Source organism: Sceloporus undulatus, chromosome 6 (genome assembly GCF_019175285.1).
Source record: "Sceloporus undulatus isolate JIND9_A2432 ecotype Alabama chromosome 6, SceUnd_v1.1, whole genome shotgun sequence".
Lineage (NCBI taxonomy): Eukaryota > Metazoa > Chordata > Lepidosauria > Squamata > Phrynosomatidae > Sceloporus > Sceloporus undulatus.
Window position 1 is genome coordinate 121,133,580 of NC_056527.1, and position 19,568 is coordinate 121,153,147.

Genomic DNA, 19,568 nt, shown 5'->3' on the forward strand with positions numbered 1-19,568 from the left:
GGCGTTGCAATCAAAGTCACAAGTATTTCGGCACAAGACAACATGTCTCTTTCTCTCTCTCTTTCTCTTGTGACTCCGATTCCTCCGGAGTTCGTTTGGGTTGGTGGCTTTTGTTTTTGTCCATTTGTTGGGTTGGTTTTCATTTTGGCTTACGTCTTTTCGTTGACGTTTGTATGTATGTACCCAGGAATATGTTGACTGTAATGACTTCTCAGCAGCTGTGATGTTAAAATGGGGGGGGACATCTCTTAATGGCTACTTCTTTAAAGGGAATGTCTGGAGAATCACTTTTAAACACCAGCAATTTGGAATTTATCCCGAAGGGAAGAAGGAAATGCTGTCGCAGATTTGTAAGATGCGCATAATAAAGGTGATTCAAAAGGCAGCTCAGATTGTCTTTACCAAAGTGGCGTCTTAAGAAAGACATGCGAATGGGTCGCTGCCTGGTTTGGCCTCTTCTTCTGAATTGTTGAAAGTGTGCAATTGTTGAGTTATCATGGGTTTGTCATAATGGGACCAGTCATGATGATGATGATGATGGTGGTGATGATGATTTTGTCCTCCCAGCTGCTCTTGATATAAAGCCAGAACTTGACGGTGTTGGAAATATACCTCTCTCTGACTTTACTAAGCTGTTTGGAGCCGGGAGTGTGTTGTTGTTCCACTTTGGTGACTGTTGTCTTTTTGTGAAGAGCTGGAATCTGTTGTGTTGCTTCGTGAAATAAAACAACCTGATTTCAAGGAAGCCAAGCCTGGATGGTCCTCTTTCTTCCGATTCACTAGTAGCAGCTTCAATGCAAAGCAGAATAAAAGGGGAAGAGATCATGGGTCTTTTACATTTATATCCCGCTTTTCCAAAGGATCAAGGAGGGTTACAATCGGAGACATAAATAAATACGTAACACATACATAGCTAAAATTACATGCCCCTTACTTTAAAAGTGGATGGGGCTCTAGGGTTGAATCTCCACTGAATAACATAAATAGCAATAACAATAGCAGCTTCATTTATATACTGCTTTGTAATACCACTCCAAGCGGTGAATAAGTATTATATTGTATCAAAAAAAATGATATATATAGTTTTATTTTTTAAACGCGTTTACTTTCCCCCCACATTTTTAATTGTACTGTTTTTTAACGCCGTGAAGCTGCTCTGAGTCGCAGTTTTTGGGGAAAGAGAGGGATACAAATAAATATGATGATGATAATAATAATGATATACCCTGAAGATACTAGATAATAGTATATATAATATACAGTATATAATATTATACACATGCTGTATGTTAAAATATGTGGGAGAAGGAAAATCTGCAATGCAGTGGCATTACTGTACAAATAATACAGTTTGACTTGGCTTTAACTGCTTTGGTTCAGTGCTATGGAATCCTGGGAACTGCCATTTGTTTCGGTGCCAGTGCTCTCTGGCAGAGAAGGGCAAATGCCTTGGAAAACTACAAAAAGCCCATTTGTATTGTTGCTTTTTATTGGAATTGCCAAATTTGTTCTTATTATTCTATGATTCTGATTCATGTATATTGTCTTGATTGACCTAAAATAAAATTACTTTTTAAAACAAAAAAAATCCCTACAAATCCCCAGATTCTATCGCACGGAGCCATGGCAGTTAAAGCGGTGTCAAAGTGGATTGTATTTCTGCAGTGCAGATGCAGCTCATGGTCTGGATTCTCCTTTTTAATGGGATTTGGAGGGAAACAGCCGCAGTTCCCATCGCCGGCCAGCAGAGACCGCTGGAAGCACCACTTTGGCGGGACTCGCGCAGGCGCAGAAGCACGGGTGGGCGTGGCGCGGGAGGTGGGACTTGTAATCGGCGAGAGCCAATAGAAAGCTGTGAAATCCGGACAGGCGTTTGCGAAGGGCAGCCCGCCTTGAGGGGTCCTCGCCGCGCTTTCCCTGAAGGCGAAGAGACAAAATGGCGTCGGCGAGGGGCGTCGCAATGGCGGGGCGACTGTGGGGCTCGTAAGTGGTCTAGGCGCCCTTTGGGGGCCTTGGAGGAGTGGCAGGGAGGCAGGGAAGCACGGAAGGCGGACTTCTAAGGGGGCAAACGGGTCTGCTTGGGTCAAGGCTGCCCTTTTGGTGGACTACAACTCCCAGAATGCCACCAAACCGTGGAGGATTCTGGGATTTGTAGTAGTAGTAGTCCCCCCTCCCAAGGCAGCTTCTCTTTAGCTTTGCCTATACCTTGCCTCAGCTATTCAACTGGATGGGGGAGCCCCAGTGTCCATGGGGGATGATGGGGGTTCCAGTCAAATTGGGGGAAGCCCCAAATGCCCAGCTGGGGATGATGGGAGTTGGAGTTCCAGTTAAGCTTGGGGCTGCCTCAGTGCCCAGCTGGGGATGATGGGAGCACAAGTTCCAAACCTGTTTTCTGTGGCAGTACTTGTCCATAGAGAAGCCATGCTTGCCCATAGAGAATCATTGGGGAAATCACTTATTCCCCCCTTGTTTCCTATGATTCTCTATGAGCAACTCTTAAAGGATGGCTGCACTGTGGGCAAATGTCCCCATGACTGAGGAATACATTTCCTATGGGAAAGTATTCCTCAGTGATTCTCTATGGGCAAATGTTCCCCAATGATAAATAAATAAATAAAATAAAATTTTTATTTGTACCCCGCCCTTCCAAGCGATCAGGGCGGCTAACAAAATGCACCAAAGTGCAACAGCATACAGGTTAAAGACAACACATAATGTACACAGCAATACTTAAAAACAATAAAAAACCCCTTGGGGATTCCCTATGGGCAAGTTCTGTCATTTGTTTTAGTACCTCCCGTTTTCTGTGCTAAAAGTAACCCATTCATTTTGACCAGAGAAGCCTCCCCAGTGTCTTTTGGGGGATGATGGGAGCGGAGGACCGTGTTTGGGCTGCCCAGCTCCTCCTGCTCCGGGGCGACTGGAGGTCCTCCTTTTCCTGGACACGTCCTACATTTCAGCCTTGTGTCCAGGAGGAATTTCAAAACGTCCTTCATCTTGAGCACAACTATTGCTATGCCGTCCTTAGATTTATAGTTTGCCGTAGCACCAGAGCTGTCTGGCAGCGAAGGTTAAATACTGTATCTCCCTGAACCATAAATCCCAGAATTCCATAGCTTTGAGTTGTGTCAGTGCCAGACTTATTCATTCTGCAGTGGAGATGCAGCTATAATGCGGAGGATAGGATGCTGTGGCCTTTACACTAAATCTTTGGGTTTTGAGGGTAGTTTCGGAGGTGTAAGACTCAAAGTGTTTGGCATTATGACTTTCCTTGTAAAATGGCTCTTCCTTTTCCTTTCAGCTTCTGCCATTTGGGTTTGAGAGGCGTTAATCTGGCAACCAGACGTCCTCCACGCTCTGCTGCGCTCCAGAGGTTTCCCATTCATCCTGCGGTGCTACAGTCAGGTGAGTGTTGTTACCTTTGCGATGATGGTTGACATCCACAGTTCTGTGAGAGGATGCCATTAAAAGGAGTTCACAGTTCTCCCTTCCCTGGAGTTACTCCTTCATGACTTTGTCTTGAACATTGGCGTGAGTAAATCTGGTGAAGCCAGCAGCCTTTGTGAAAACCCAACTGTTATTCTGTGGAAGCTCTCAGGTCCCAAGTCAGAGGGGCAAGGCTTGCCTGTTAACATAGTCTCTCCTTTAATTGCTTCTGCAACCTGGGAAGCAGTAGCTAACAGGAACCTTAATGTTCGGAGCCATTGGTGTGGCATAGAGATTTTTGGAAATTTCAAAACCAGGAGGGAAAAGAGGAGCCTTCCCCCCCAGAAAAAATGGGAGGAAGATGGAGTTAACATCCTTTCTATGTTGAAAGAAGCAGAACAGGACCCTCCTTGGTCTGGTTCAAGAGAGCTCAGCTAGATGTGTCAATATTTTCCTATGGTTTGAATGAACTTGGGCTGTTTCAGAAATGTTCTTCAATTGATCCTTTTATAAATTTCAGTGAGGTCGATGTTTATTCAGACACAAGACACCCCAAATCCAAACAGTCTGAAGTTTATCCCAGGGAAACCGGTCTTGGAGTCGAGAACTATAGAATTCACCTCTCCTGCTTCTACGTATTGCTCACCCTTAGCAAGGTTAGTTAGTCTGGTGTCACTGTTTTGCAGATTCACCCAGTAACCAGGAGCAAATCACACGCGCATCAAGGCAAACCAAACAGACATTTCTACATTATACTCACTCGTGTTGGGAATGAGTTGCCAGGAGGCATATCTGGAAACCAAGTTTTCCTTGGCCCCCTTTCCTCTCCATCTAGGCGTTTAATATGTCATAAACAACTAACTTTCCAAGTGTACAGACAAACTAGATGGTCAACATTTTTTGGACTCATCACAAGCCAAAAGAATCCAGCCCCAGCTTTAATTTGCCCTTTACAATAACTGTCGCTCTGTGCAACTAACAAATAGCAGTAGACAAGTCAAGACAAGAAGATCTGGGACTGACTTCATCGGATCCATACTTAGTCAAGCTCTCAGTAAACCCACAAAAATCAGTGGAAGATGCTTAAGCCTGAATAAGTCTGCATCCAACCCACTGTATATAAAGGATATACACTACTTGAATCCAGTACATTATGGATAGGATTGTCACCTCTGAGGTTCTGCAGTTAAGATGTGTGAACAAATGCAAAGGAAACACAGTGAATTCTAGTGTGGACAGACTTTGTTTTTCTTTCTTTCTTGATAGACAGCTCTTCAGGATTGAAGGAGTTAAAAGCATCTTCTTTGGAGCTGACTTCATCACTGTCACAAAGGTAAGCCTCAAATTGGATGTTTATGCTCCAGCCATGAGCAGATTCCTGTACAAAGTCTGCAGTGACTTATAGTGGAGATGTGCTCCCTTCCCAATTGTTCTCCAAAGCATTCTCCAAAGCTTGCCTTAAAAACGTGTTAAAAATAGAAGGCAGAGAAGATTAGTGTCGATTTTTAAGCACATTATGTAGTGCCAGAAACTGTACATAGACCTGGACCTCACTTCAGATACTAATTGGTACAAGCCATAGTTTGCAGATGAGTTGATTCTGATTTGCTGGTTCCAACTTTGCACCAAACTGTAGTTAAGCCTCCTCAGTTTGTGGCAGTTCATTGTCTGAACTGACCTTGTGTGTATATATGAGCTGATGCCCACCGAGACTAACTGCTTTGCTACAATCAGTTTCAGAATGAATAGGCTTTTCCTGTATACTGGCAAAAATAGCTCAGTTCAGGTTGTCATCTTTAGCATGCATAAGGAGCTGAGGGTTGGAGACCATCTGTTTCAGGGCAACTGTTTTGCCTACCTTTACTGGAGCAGATGCCAACAGTCTGTAGCATGACAACTGCAGCTTTTTCTCAAAATCTCTGTAGGAAAGCGAGGATGTGGATTGGAACTTAATAAAACCAGACATTTATGCAACCATTATGGACTTCTTTGCTTCCGGCTTACCTGTCATTACGGATGAGGCGCCTCGTTCAGACACAGGTAAGGAGGGGCCAGTGTTAAAAAGTCCACAAAGGAGAGGTCAGCTGGGTTTGTTTTCTTTTTTAATAGCCATCAGAGGAACTTAAGTACCTCATCCCCCACAATTCTGGCTGGAGCAAGACTATGATTTGGATCTATTGGGCTGTGCAGCTCTTTCTCCCCCATCCTAGTTAGGCTTACATCCCAGTTGTACCTTGTTTAGTTTGGACTCCAGAAATCTTCCCTGGTATGTTTTCAGTCTTTGCTAGAAATATTGAGGAGAAGCCGTATTGCACTCATCACGCTTACAATTATTTTCTGATTTTAACATGGGACATTGTTTTTACTTTTTATAAACCACTCAAGCTCCATCGGAGGAAGATGATGAAGTCGTATTAATGATAAAAGAGCTGCTGGACACTAGAATAAGGTACAGCCATACTTTTCTTTGCTCTTATTTGAAGGCATAAAGCAAGGATTGACAGCCTGGGGGAGGCATGGCTGGTGGTCAGCGTCTGTGGGGTTAGGAAGTCCAAAGCATTTGCAGGGCTCTAGATTGTTTCTAGTTTGGCAATGGAACCAGTTGCCTAGTTGTGGGGTCTCCTTCTCTGGACACCTTCAAAAATGAGTCTGGACAGCTACATGTTGGAGATCCTGAACAGAGCAGGAGGTTGGACTCACTGGTCTTTGAGGCCCCTTCCAATACTGTGATCCTGTAATAGTAAGCTTTATTGTTCCAAGCCCTAGAAGTTTGTCTTCAAACTGTCTGCTATTGCTGCTTCTTCCCTCCTCCTCCTCCTCTGGAAGGACAGCAGAACAGCTCTTCACAGGGGCACCGTTATACTTTGGTGCCTGTGTCAATAGTCACAATCCAGCAATTTAGTGTATGCCAGTCCTGCACACAGAGCCTTCTTTGTTTCTTTTCTAAATATCAGAAAGTCTCTTGGGAAGTGAAAGGTCAATATATGTGGAATAGGAAGAGACTGAGTTCTTACTGAGAATGAGTAAAGAAGCACTGAATGGGAAGCTTTAGTTTGTCGGCTTCTGAGAACGGAGAGGATTTTTCTAGAAGGCAGTAATGGTGGCCATAAATATGAGCAGCCCTAAATTAATTCATCTCTGAAGCAAACTCACAAAGAGGTTCTGTGCAAGAGCTTTGGAGCTTTTCAGCGTGGCAGAGCATCTCTGTGTGATGTTGTCTTTTAGTTTATGTAGTAAGAGAAATGGGTTGGAGTTGGTCTTTGCTGAAGTAAGTAGCTCAGTTTTCAGAATCCGACCCAAGAGGCTGGAGTTTATATGAAAAGGGCATCATATCTGGGTCTGATTTTGCGCAAGAGATGGCAGAAAGGGATAATTTTAAAAAATAAGGCTTTGTGGTTTTGTTTTGTTTTTAAATACAAATGCTGCTAAACCAGAAAGGAAAGAAACATTAATAACAAAAAAGAAAGGAAAGGAAAACACTCACAAATTCTAAACCCCATGACTTTCTAGGTTCACATGGCATTTCAGAAACCAAGTGAGGTTGAGGAGGGGCTGCTAAGAGCAAAGGTTCCAGTGTTCTGTGTAGCTCCTTGCAAAATGAATAGTCCAAATCAGTATGCAAAGCTTACTGGTGCGATATAATGTATTCCAGTTGCGGACATGTCTGTTCTTGGCATAGGCTTTCCATGGCTGAGAACTTGCACATAAAGTAAGCAGAATTTTGAGGGAGGTAGGTTTCAAGGAAGAGGAGGTGGCTTTGGTAGGTTACTGGAGACAGGCTGCTCCAGGTACAGTATAAGCAACCGAGAAAGTATGGAAGTGAGAGTGGGAGCAGAGAAGAGCAAAAACATACGTATGTATGGGGTAGAGGTACTCAGAGCTCAACTTCTAGATCTAGCACAAATGTTTGAACGTTTTGTTGCATCTGCAAAACATTTTGCCCATATGCACATGCTTCCCTGTTCCTCAGGCCAACGGTCCAGGAAGATGGCGGAGATGTCATATTTAAGGGCTTTGAAGATGGGATTGTGCAGTTAAAACTGCAAGGATCGTGCACAAGTTGTCCCAGTTCCATCATAACGCTGAAGAATGGGATACAGAACATGTTGCAGTTCTATATCCCAGAAGTAGAAGGTGTGGAACAGGTAAGCACCGTTGGGGAGACGTTTCATGCATCTAACGGCCTCCCTTTTCCCCTGGAAGAGATCCAAGACAGCATACGCAAGATAAAACAATGAGTTTCATTTCATAGAAATCCTTCCTACCTTTCTACTAATTTGTTTTCTGCAAAGAAGTTGTTAATAGCAAAAAAAGAGGGTACTTCCGAGGCAGTAACATGGCCCTTAAGCGTAGGAGGGTTACATATATAACTGGGACCTGTAAAAATGCTTCACTGGCGTACAGGAGATGTTCAGGATTTTGGGCCAGCTCTGTCCTCATGCAAGGTATTCCATTCCTTGGCTTAAAACAAAAACCTCTGTAAACTGAGGTATTGAAAGAAGGAAATTACGGGGTGATTTCTTTCTAATATTTCTATTATTCTAAACCACAGTTTGTAACTTTAGAAAAGCAACATTTTACCTGATGTATAATCTGCTATTTCTGATTGTAAAAATCACATGCCTGCTTTTTATAGTGAATGAATTGTACTTTGGTGACCTGAATCTAATGGTCAGCTACAACGGTGTTCAAGAGGACCTTATGGATCTGGACACCCAGAGTTTTGATGTTTGGAATTAATCACAGCCTTCATTTCACTCTCTTGTCTTTCAGGTTGTTGACGATAACGATGGAGAAGAAAAAGAAGCAAACTCAACCTGAATCAGGGGAAGCTTTGGACTCTAAAAAGGAATTATTTTCTTAGTGGATTTATTGTCTCTGTAAGAAAGCAAAATAACCTCCACCTTCTGCACATTTTCCAGACCGTTGGACTGTTTTCTGGACAGCTTTCTCATTCTGAGGAGACAAGTGTTACTTAAAGTGTGCATCTTCTGTTGTCTTGAACAAAAGGATGGAAATGAGGACTTTGGACAGAATATGACATTCATAAATGCTGTGAATTTAAAAAATGTCCTGAAGAAGAAGAAGACAGTGCTTACATTGGGATAAATCAACAATGCATCATTATTTTAGAGGTCTAATTCAGTCACTGATCATTTTGTTTTCTGCGTTACTGTCAGTACATGTGTGTCTTTCCTCTCCTATGTGCTGTAATGAACACGACTGTTTTCTGAAAATACCAAGCTGGGTTTTTAAGTTTGCTGTGATCTAAACCTTAGCTTTGGCTGTATAGTTTCATTTGATTGTTGACCAAATAAAATGTAGTTAGTCCCTATCTATTAGATGGGGAGTCTTCAAGAGTCCTCCTTCTCTCCCTGGCAGGCCTCATGCCATCATCTTCAGACTTAAAATATGAGGACTGGAATCTAACTAGTATACCTTGGACGCATGGAGAAAATTGATCCCTTTGGTCCTGACTACCTTAATTACAGCAAGACAATTAGTTGCTTTGATTAAGAAACAATAATTAGAGTATGTTATGGTTCAAGAAATCCTCATTAAGTGCCTCTAGGTCCAGAAGAATATGTGAGTTGAAACTCCTTAAGGAAACTAGAAGTAGGAGAAAGTTCACTCAATACAAATTGGAGAGCTGCTTTGCCAATGGGAATGCAATGTTTAAGTGAGCATATCATGTACAGGTAGAGTGTGAATTCTCTGGTGCCTTAACTCATTTGCTGGGTTAAAATCAGAGAATAAGGCCAACAGTGTACAAAGCTATGCCTTGTTTTAATGAAATGTTAAATGCAGTATTTAGCAGAGCAGATACCAGAATTCCTACCGGGAGCAACAGCAAAACATGCTGTAGGTAAATCAAGTTTGAATAAACTTGTTATATTCCCTTGAATGCAAATGTATGATGACTCTGTGAGTTCATACTGAAAGTTTCTTCTGAAAGGAATACTGTTTTCAAGGTACAGGCAATGGCTGGCTTGTTAAAACTGAAACAGTGTTTGGCTTGGTGTCTGTTAAATTCACAACTCCACAATAGTGTACCTTTGGCAAGACAAGTCAAATACACACTATTACCCACCGCTTGTGTGTGTGTGTGATGTGGTCTTTTTAGCCTTTGATCCAGCTTATTGTACTGTTCTTTGTAAATGCTTTGGTCAGTCTAAATCCACAGCCCTACAGCAGTCGGAGCGGCTGGTTGGTTTTGTGTCTCTGCCCAAAAATTGGCTGGTTGAATTCCCCAGAAGCCTCTAAGGGTCTCATTTGGCCAATTTGGGTTGAGCTGGCATATTCTGAACACCCTGGTTGTCTAAAACAAACAAACTAGACCTCCCAGAGCCTGCAACAGTCCTAGAAGGGGGCCATTAACTGACCTGGCCCCATAGAGGTTCATAAGGGTCGCATTTGCGGGCCTTTTGAGCTAAAAAGTATTGGAGGGCAGCCTTTCAAGATCCTGGGTGGTAATATCCTTTCTTGGATCAGTAATATCCCTTTTTTTTTTTGCATTAAAGTGAATGGTCCTCTGCTGATGCATGATGTTTATTGCCATTGCCCCAGTTGAGTGTTGCCAAGGGGCTCAGGAACAGGAGATGGTTTGCCAATAGCCTAGCCTTGCAGCTGGATATGAGACATGGCCCCTCGGCATAAGACAGAAAAGAGCATTTTGCTTCCTTGCCTGAGCACCTTTTCATCCAAACAGTGAAGTGTACAATATGGATAGTGGCAATGCATTTTAGGATGCCATGCTCAGGGCAGCTGCCTTCACAGGAAAATCCTTATATCAGCAATGGGGAATGTCTTGTTCTTATATGAAATGTGAGAGAAGAGCGTCTAGGAGCATCAAACCCTTACATGACCTGGCAAAACAATGAGGAGTTTAGAGAAGAGAGATGAGACTCAAATGGAACCAAAATGTGTTTTGTCTGTTGCACAATGCCACTCCAGGTCTGTGACTCTTGTCCTGGGATAGGATTCGGTTGCATGTTAACAGTTCTTTCAGTTCTTTGCTGCTGGTGAAACACTTTTAACAAGGTGTCGCTTTGTTCCAAGTTCCTGGAAGAAAACCGAACTCTGTATTACGTTTTGCTTGTGGTTATTTTTGGCAAAATAACATCTGATGTGATGAAATATCAGCAAAACACCTTTTTGGACAATATTCCTTTCTGCAGATGGAAAGAATACAGAGATGCAGAGAGAGAGAAACCTAATGTAGAGGCTAGATGGGCTTGGAAATGCAAGAGTTATGTAATTCAGCGCTCTCCAAAGCAAGTGGAACAAACGCCTTGTATTTACATTTCCTTGTGGTTTACTTTAAAAGGATGCCGGAACAAGGCAAATCCTGTTCCAACCATTGCATCAGCCACCGTTTCCTCTCCAGGAACTCTCCACGCGTCGATCAGATAACATCCAGCCATTGTTCTTGGCTCTTTCTCTGACGCAGGCGACACTTTGGGTGCTTGGCCGGTGTGTTTGTGGGAGGGGGCCATAAAGGACTTGTGAGCCAAGTAGCCCAGAGGTAAGGGTTCCAAATATGGTGAGAAGCAGAGTCCATGTTTGTTCTGGGCTGGAGTGGGTCCACCTTCTTTCTCAGTGCAGAAGCCCACCTGGAAGCAATACAGCTGAGGTTGAGTTCTGGCCCATCATGCCTTGTCTCTATATGATGATGTGTGTCCGTCCCAGTCTTCAAGTCGGAAACATTCATAGCAACAAAAACAACATGTAAGAACCAGACCTTCTCCGCTGCTGATGCCAGGCTTTTCCTGCTTCAGATGGAAAGGTGTCCAGAGGAAGAGGCAGTCCCTCATATCCAGCTGCGAAAGCGGCCTCTTGGCAAAGCAGCCCCTTTTCCTGGGCACCTGGGCAACAACACTCAGCTGGGGCAATGGCAATAAACACAACGTGGTTGTGGTTGTGGTGGGCTTCCTTTGAGCCAACCTGGCCTCATGGCCACTCTGTGGAGGAGGAGGAGGAGGAGACATCATCTACAAGACAATGATCAGAATAGGCCTTCTCTAATAAAGGGACCCTTTCCTGGTTCTCTGAGAGGAGCCTCCTCTCTTTAATAGTAATGAATGGCGCTGGAGATGATGCAGTTTCTTCCCAGCCATTCGTTCCCCCTCACAAAGGGCCCTTTCCTGGTTCTCTTCTGAGAGGAGGAGGGCCCTGGGGCCTGCCTTTCCCTGCGGGGCCGAGGCGGATCATGCGGCGGATCCTGGTGCCACGTCCTCGGCCTGGGCGGGGAAGGCCAGCCTGGGGCCGGGCCTGGGAGGAGGAGGAGGAGGAGGCCCAATGGTAGGCCGCAGCTGGAGCCTGGGCCCCGCCTAGGCCGCGCCCCGCCTCTGACGCGCCTCGCCCGGCCCCGGCGCCCACGCCAGGCCCAGGACTGGGAGCGGGAGGAGGAGGGCCCTCCTCGACACTCAGCCTCAGTCCGGCCCCCGAAGAAAGGAAGGAAGAAGGCAAGAAGGCAGGCAGGGAAGAAGAAGAAGGAGGAGGAGGAGGCAGAGGCACCATGTGCGGTGAGAGAAGGAAGGAAGGAAGGAGGGATGGATGGAAGGAAGGAAGGAAGGAAGGGGGAAAGGAGAGAGGGATGGAGGGCTGAGGGGGGAAGGCTCCGGGGAAGGCATGGCCCCCAGGGGCCCTTCTTCTCCAGGGTTGTTTCCCTTGGAAATAGGGGAGCCCTGCACCAAAAGGAGGAGGGCAGCAAGCCTTGGGTACTCCGCCTGGAGCCCATTGCCAGGCTGGGCATTGCAAAGGCGGGCCATTGTGATGGTTTTCCTCCTCCTCCTCCTCCTCCTCATCATCATCGAGCATCTTTTATTTCTCCTTAAGCCCCTGTCCCAGGTTCATAGGGAATGGAGAGGCGCCTTCAGCCTTGAGAAGAAGAGAGTAATTGAGATACACAGTTAGGTCTATGTAATGTGTATAATAGACATGTACATGATATAATGTAACATGTGTTATAAAATTATCTATATTTAATCTGTAATATATAATACAATATATAACACAATATATGATAAAATTGTGTGTATTAAATATCTAATATGTCTATAATGTTATAACATTGTTTTATATATAATTCAATATATTGTAAGTTTATGTGTGTTTAGTATCTAATTGTCCCAGTTGCTGGAATGAAATGCCTCTTCTCTGCCTGGATTTTTGGATTCTTCCAAGTTGTAGAAAAGGCAGGATGTTATTATTATTATTATTATTATTATTATTAAGCATCTTTTATTTTTTAAATTAGAAGAGCTATGGTGGTTTTAAGTAGCCCCCCAGGCCTATGGAAAGATATATATGTGTGTGTAGATAGATAAAATTACATATATTTAATATCTGCTCCATATTGATTTAATATCTTTTCTCTATTAATATAATATCACTATATTAATATCTAATTATAACAGTTACTGTAATTAAATGCCTGTTACTTGTTTGGATTGTTGTATTCCTCCTTGAGTGGTGGCGAGATGATGATGATGATGATGATGATGATGATGATGATGAATCTTATTTAATTAGAAGCGCTCTTGTCCTTTGAAATGCCTGCCCCAGGGCTGTGGGAAACCTATCTAATCTAGATGTCTAGTGAAGGGTCACAGTTGCTTTCCTTCAAGGGTTGTATCAGGTGTACAGAACAATAACACCCCAAATCCACAAAACAGCGACACCTTTATGATGCCAACCCAAATGCACAAAATACCACCAGCGTTGTGTTGTTGTTGTTGTTGTTGTTGTGTGTGCTTTCCAGTCATTTCCTGCTAAAGGCAAATGCATCCTGGGGTTTTCGTGGCAAGAAGATGCATCCTGGGGATTTGTCCAGAGGAGGTTTGCCATTGCCTTCCCTTGAGGCTGAGAGTATGTGATTTGCCCATGGTCACTTGGTGGGTTTCATGGCCGAGCTGGGATTCAAACCCTGGTCTCCAGAGTCATAGTTCAACACTCATACCCCATATTTTTATTAGAAGGGCTGCTGTCATTTCAAATCCCTGTGCCTCTTTACAATGATTGTTAGCAGGTGCCTTGAGCCTCCTTAGGGCTAAATGAAAGGTGTGGCAGTTACTGTGATTAAATGCCTGTAGCAGCTATAAAGTTTTGCAGCATCCCAAACCCACAAGACAGTGTGACACCTTTATGGGGCCAACCCAAACACACAATATAAACGTTGCAAGCTTTTGAAGCTCCATTGGCTTCAATGTACATTTGGGTTGGCCCCATAAAAATGTGGCTGTTCTGTGGATGCTGTTGCACTTTCCCCCGATGCAGGCATTGAATGAGAGTAACTGTGACCATTAATGAGATATCTAGATTCTAGTCTAGATTAACGCCACAATTGATACAAACGCCAGGGCAGCCATCTTGGCCATATTCCCTTCCTGGTGGTTTATTTTTCCCATTTGCTCTCATTGCCGCTTCCCCCTTGCGCTTGAGAAAATTACAATATGTTAAATGGTCAGAAGTGTAATTGGTAGCAAGGAGTCAGTAGAGATAACGGCAGCGAGTGCGAAATTGGACTATGCAGATTATGATGGAAAGGCAGGTAGAAAGGCAGGTTCTGCAGGTGAGGATTTTCTCTCCTTGAGGTTTAATGCCATCTGCCTTTGTCACATCTTGGGTTGAAGCTGAGATTTCATGATGGAAAATGGAAGTGGCGCTTCTGGTCTGGGGGCTTCTGCCCCTTTGTGGCTCTTCCTATTGCTGCTTTTGCCTTCCATACACTGGGATTTTAGGGGGCGGGGGGGGGGGGGAAATAATGTTCATTTTAATACCATTTCCCCCTCTTTGTGTAATGTCTGTCTGCTGATTGTAAGTCATTTCTTTCTTTATCACAGAAGCAGGGAGCTATGGGTGGAAGCTGCTATTTAAATGTTCTTCCGCTACATCACAGAAGCTAGAAAAGGGAATGTTGAAAATGAGAACCATCCCAATTAAACATATAAAAGACAATGTATTTATACAGTAAGGTTACAGATACCCACTTTTAAAAATGAATTTAACTATCTAGCTACCTTAGAGTTAGGTGTTCCCATTAGTCCTAGCCATTGTAGCTGATGATAAGTCATGATGGGAGATGCAGTTAAAACACTTTGAAGGCCACAAGTTCCCATCCTTGCTTTAGGGTTTAGATAGATTCAGGCCACAGGAAAAGAGACCTTGGGGTCTCTTCCAACTCTATGGTTCTAGATAAATATGGTGCAAGGTAGTTTGGCCCCAAAGTATTCCTTCATCATCCTTAGAATAAATCATTTTGTCCCCCCCCCTTTTTTCCCCAAATGTTGTTATAATGGAGCTTTATTCGGAGTACAGTTTGTCTCCCATTTGAGAGCGTTCTGGAAAGCACAGTGAAGAGGAGCTGTAACCACAACTTGCTTGTGTATATTTAATGTTGTGTGGATTTGACTCAGAAAAGGGAAAGTGGGGCATTGCTAAGAATAGAAGAGGCCATTGTTGCTAAAAATAGTGTCTTGTGATTAAAGTACAGTTGTGTCTTTTTCCAAATGCAATCTTTGGGTGCGTGCAGCTTGCAGAGTCTATGGCAAGGATGAGCATTGTGCACATTGGAAGTTGCATGAAGGTTTTTAGAGAACTGTTGCGTTCCTTTGGACTCTCACTGAGCTCCCAAATTCCTTAGCACCCCCCACAAAACTTTCAACTAAAAAACCCACTAGCTTGGAGTCAAAAATACCAACATTAGAAGACTGTAGAATAGCCTTTACAACCTGCTGAAAATTGGCTAAACGGCAATCAGAGGTAATGGAGTGTCACTTCCGCTCAGACAAAATGGCAGCCACAGCCATGCTCTGCAACCTGCCAACCTCTGGAGTTGCCTGTCCCTATTCCATCGCATGTGGGTTTGGGCCTGTAGGGTCCATAGCCATTGCAGCCTCATTTTTATCTTTACAGTTCTATATTTGAGCTGCTTTTCAGCTGATTCAGTATAATTCATCTCTTGTTCTCAACAGCCAAGATAGACAACTGGTGGCTGGATTTTGTGTCGCCTCCTTCCAAAAGAATAGGAAGCAGCGACCAGACAATCTCAGCAGCTGACTCTACGCTGGGTTTTTAGTTGAATGTGTGGATACTCTGAACCAGTTTGAAGTCATTGCAGTGCAAAAGAGGGAACACATCCTACAGGGTTGTTTATTAACTGGTATAATGTAAAGATCTGGGGATTACTGGCATTTTTGCAAGGTGAATTACGCACATAGGTGTTCAGAGAGAAAATGCCAAGGGTTGGCTTTCTGGTTAAGGTGAGATGCCAGAACCTTTTCCTGTGTAGCAGAAAAGAGAGTGGAACTGTGAGCTTTTCTCAGTAGGTAACTTATTCTGGTTATGAGCATACTCCCGGCATACATTAAAATCTAGATTGGAGTTAGATTAAACACAGGGAAAAGTGTCAGGGCGTTTAATGTAAGAACTGAGATGAATTCTTCCCAACTGTTGCGATTTACGAAAACTGTTTTTTACTGAAATAAGTCTTAAATCATTCATTCAGCAAAAGGATTTTTATGGCAACTAACAAATCCAGAGAGTATCTCCTCCTCTTCATTTTGGCAGCCAGGATTGGTCCCGGGTCTAATGTTTGTGGTGTGTGGGTTTCTGTAATCTTTTCTCCTTTTTCTCACATTGCCCTTTCTTTGTTTCATTCTGTCATCTGATCATATCTTGATGTCAACTGCTTCATCCAGTTTAGTTGAGGTTGGGATGTGATCTTTAGTTCCCAATCCACTTCTTGGAACAGAGCTCTACCGCTTCTCTTCATCCCATTGAACAGTTTCTTGTTCAAGAAAAAGGAGAGCTATGCCACTTGTTTGGCTTCCAGATTAGATTACTAAACTAAACAAAACACAACCCACCTCTTTTTAATCTGCGTTCTAAAGAGCTGATTTGCAGTGAGAAATTAGCTTAACCGTTATTGCTTCTCATGGCTGAGCATCTTTGCATTTCTGACTTTTGGTTTTCTAGCAAGAGTGGTACCCAGATGTAAGATTGTTTTTGTTATTCTTGTGTTATTCCTTCTTTTTATCTTGTCTGTAGCTGGAAGTGTGTCACTGAGACATCACTAACCACTGTGTACTACTTCTGCGATCTCAAAGAATAGCCATGTAATTTGCTTTTTGTGTGTGACAGTCTTCTCCATCCCATTGACTCTATGTGTTTTCAGCCAACTCCTTTGACCCTTCACCATCAGTTGGATCTGATGGGACTTAATGTCCAAAACATCTGGAAGACGTTATGTTCCTCCATAAATTCCAAATTAACGCACTGGCTCTTATCTTCTTTATGTGAAAAGCTCCATAGAACAACACTCTGGTGACTGTGTGTATCATACGTATCCGGCATTTAAAGACCAAAGAGACTAGATGCACACTCAGTTGCCATTTGTAATACTGTTAAAGCTGCATTGCTGTTAGTGCAAACATCTTATAAAACAGAATTGTCTTGCTGAAAAACCCATCAGGAAAGAAGATAGGAATGGGACTGAGACTAAGGTTAATCCTTGTAAGATCAGCAGTATACCATTCTTGCTGAGTGCTTTCATCTAGTTTCCAACTTTTGGTGACCATCATGTTGTGTTTCTTTCTTGGCAAGATTTGTTCAGTGGGGTTTGCCTTCCTCAGAGGCTGAGAGAGTGTGACTTGCCCAAAGTGGTGGGTTTCCACGACTGAGCGGAGATTTGAATCCTGGTCTCCAGAGCCATGGCCCAGTGCTCAGACTCCTAGCCCACAGTGGCTCTTATCATGCTATCTCTGGTTTGTAAATGCCCCATTTGTTCAGCCAACTAGGGCAAGTAATGCTTTCTCCCAGGCCATTGGCCACAGAGTTTTGACTTGCCAAGTGTTGGCTCCTTTTAAAAGGTCAACTGATGAAATCTATATAGATCAATTTGTGAGAACTTGTGTTGTCTTGTGATCTCTGGGGGTTTGTTTGCAAAGTGACTTTATCAGAGTTTATATGTAGAAGAGGCACTGAGGTTATGGACTATGATCTGATTATTCATCTGCTGAAAGACTGGATGTGTTTCCTTGTGCCCTGTTTTAACTTTTCCACTTCCTCCTTTCCCTGTGTCTTTCAGAGCTATGCCATGAGTAAGTGCTCTTTGGAGTACAGAGTGTGCAATAAGATGATACAACTGTATGGTCAGTCATAGGCAAGAATCACGCTTTCTGCAGACTGATGTACTTGTTCTGTTATTTAAAGCGGTAGAAATATCAAATGGATCAGTAGTGTGTCCTGTGATGTAGAGGTCCGAGTCTTGGACTATGACTCTTGAGACCAGGGTTCGATTCCCAGTTTGGCCATGGAACCCACTGGGTGACCCTGGGCAAGTCACACTCTCTCAGCCTCCTCAGGGGAAGGCAATGGCAGACCTCCTCTGAACAAATCTTGCCAAGAAAAACCCATGATAGGTTCACTTTAGGGTCACCATAAGTCGGAAAAGACTTAAAGGCACACAACAACAACAATGTCTCTCCTGGGGCAAGATTGTTTGCTGCTAGAAGTGGTTTTGAGGGTTTTGAGGCTCAGTCTGGATTTGAGGATAACAGACCTCTGTCTTTGAAATCCAGAATGGCTTCAGTCCCAGAGAGACAATTCTAATAGAAGCACTAAATTAAAACTGTTTAAAAAACATATTAAAACATAGTAAATGACGGCGGAGGGAAAGGGGGCTTTGCTTAGGACCCATATCCATTTGTCTCTTTGTATTTGGCGGCTCTTGGACAACTTTTCCTGAGTAAAAAGGGTTTGCTTTGGTCGCTGGGGCAAAGTTTCCAACATTTTGCCTGTGATTAACTGGACATTTCCTTATTGACTGCAATTGGTAACCTTTTCATAATCCTGAAGGACTGGCATTTTAAGAATGATTCATCTAGCTTTTTGTCTTCCTCCTCCTTTATTTGTCTTCCTCTTGCCATTCCTTCCTTCTCATGTACCTTGCAGTATGTTGCAAGAGGCTGCGAGTATTATATGATGCCCTTTAGTAGAGAGGTTCCTGCAAGGCAGAGGCCATTTTGAGCAGGCAGTGCTATTACTTTGGTAGCTTGTTTTATTGTGGCCGAGAAGTAGAAACAACAGTGTTGACTGTAGTTTGTTCTTTCTGAGTTTCACTGATAGCAAACCTTGATGTCTCCTACAAATGGTTGCATGTGTGTTCAAAAGGTGAAAACCAGAGAGATGCCATCAGTCATGGAGATCCCAGGCTTCCTCCTAAATGGTTTTGGTGGGAAGGTTATGCTGCGGAGAAAGCTTAGATTCTGCAGTTGTGAGGGGCAGAAATTCGAAATCTTAGCTAGATTTTCTAGGACTAAATCAAAGATATTGAAAGACTACTGAGCTTAATAAACCAGTTCTACTTTGCAGAGTTTGAACAATATATTGGAATAGGTAGAATAATAATGGTGATGATGATAGTGATGGTGGTGTTTTGTTTATTTTTTAAAAAAGGTAATACTTAAAGAGAGATGTTGCAAAAAAGGTAACCATGATCTTCCTGAGTGTGGCTTGTGATGTTCTGTACAAAGAAAGGATGCACCATACTAATGGATATTGTTACTATCCGTTAATGGATATAATGGATGTGGGAGCTGGTACTTTTGTTACAATGGGAAGTAAAATTCACCTAATCTCATTTCTCTTTCCATTTTAAATTGGCCTCACAGGCATCTTTGCTTACCTGAACTACCATGTTCCTCGGACAAGACGGGAGATCCTGGAGACCCTTATTAAGGGTCTGCAGAGGCTGGAGTACAGAGGCTATGACTCTGCAGGTAAGTGGCTTCCCTCCTCATTGGCTTATTTTGACTTGTAAATGTGCTTTTGTGCCTAAGCTGACAAAAGTGCTCTCGGTGGCTGCATTCCCATGCTCTAAACCAGTGGTGCGAATCATGCTTCCCTCCAGCTGTTGTTGGCTGGCAAGTCCAAGAGCACCTGGAGGGCTGACAGCATGCTATAAACCATAGTTTAGAGTTATGCGGATTTCCGTATTGAATCTTAGACTTAGTTTAGTCCCGAGTAGAGCTTTTCAATCAGGGTCACTTAGGCAAGTGCTGTCTTCACAAATTTCCATTGGAACTAGCAAGTGGATTTAGGTCATTTCTGGCTTGGAAACTTTCAAGGCCGTTAATGTA

General features: G+C 43.4%; 2 protein-coding genes across 4 annotated transcripts in view; both read left to right on the forward strand.

Moving 5' to 3' along the window:
* The first annotated feature begins 1,852 nt into the window (after positions 1 to 1,852).
* On the forward strand, positions 1,853 to 9,521 carry NFU1 (NFU1 iron-sulfur cluster scaffold). Of its 2 annotated transcripts, XM_042477479.1 has the most exons (8): positions 1,853 to 1,983; positions 3,302 to 3,405; positions 3,947 to 4,082; positions 4,693 to 4,759; positions 5,352 to 5,466; positions 5,812 to 5,875; positions 7,397 to 7,571; positions 8,200 to 9,521. In XM_042477479.1, the coding sequence occupies exons 1-8, from the start codon at positions 1,937 to 1,939 to the stop codon at positions 8,245 to 8,247; spliced, it is 756 nt and encodes a 251-aa protein (XP_042333413.1). In that variant the 5' UTR covers positions 1,853 to 1,936; the 3' UTR covers positions 8,248 to 9,521. The 2 variants fall into 2 exon arrangements, with proteins under 2 accessions (XP_042333413.1, XP_042333415.1); XM_042477481.1 differs by lacking the exon at positions 3,947 to 4,082.
* Positions 9,522 to 11,694: 2,173 nt separating this feature from the next.
* The window catches only part of GFPT1 (glutamine--fructose-6-phosphate transaminase 1), a 31,953-nt gene continuing 24,079 nt past the window's right edge, over positions 11,695 to 19,568 (forward strand). The window contains exons 1-2 of one of the 2 annotated variants that reach the window (XM_042477476.1): positions 11,695 to 11,951; positions 19,101 to 19,208. In XM_042477476.1, the coding sequence (XP_042333410.1) occupies positions 11,945 to 11,951; positions 19,101 to 19,208 (115 nt within the window). In that variant the 5' untranslated portion in view covers positions 11,695 to 11,944. The remainder of the gene's footprint in view (positions 11,952 to 19,100; positions 19,209 to 19,568) is intronic. The other variant, XM_042477477.1, reaches the window with a different exon arrangement.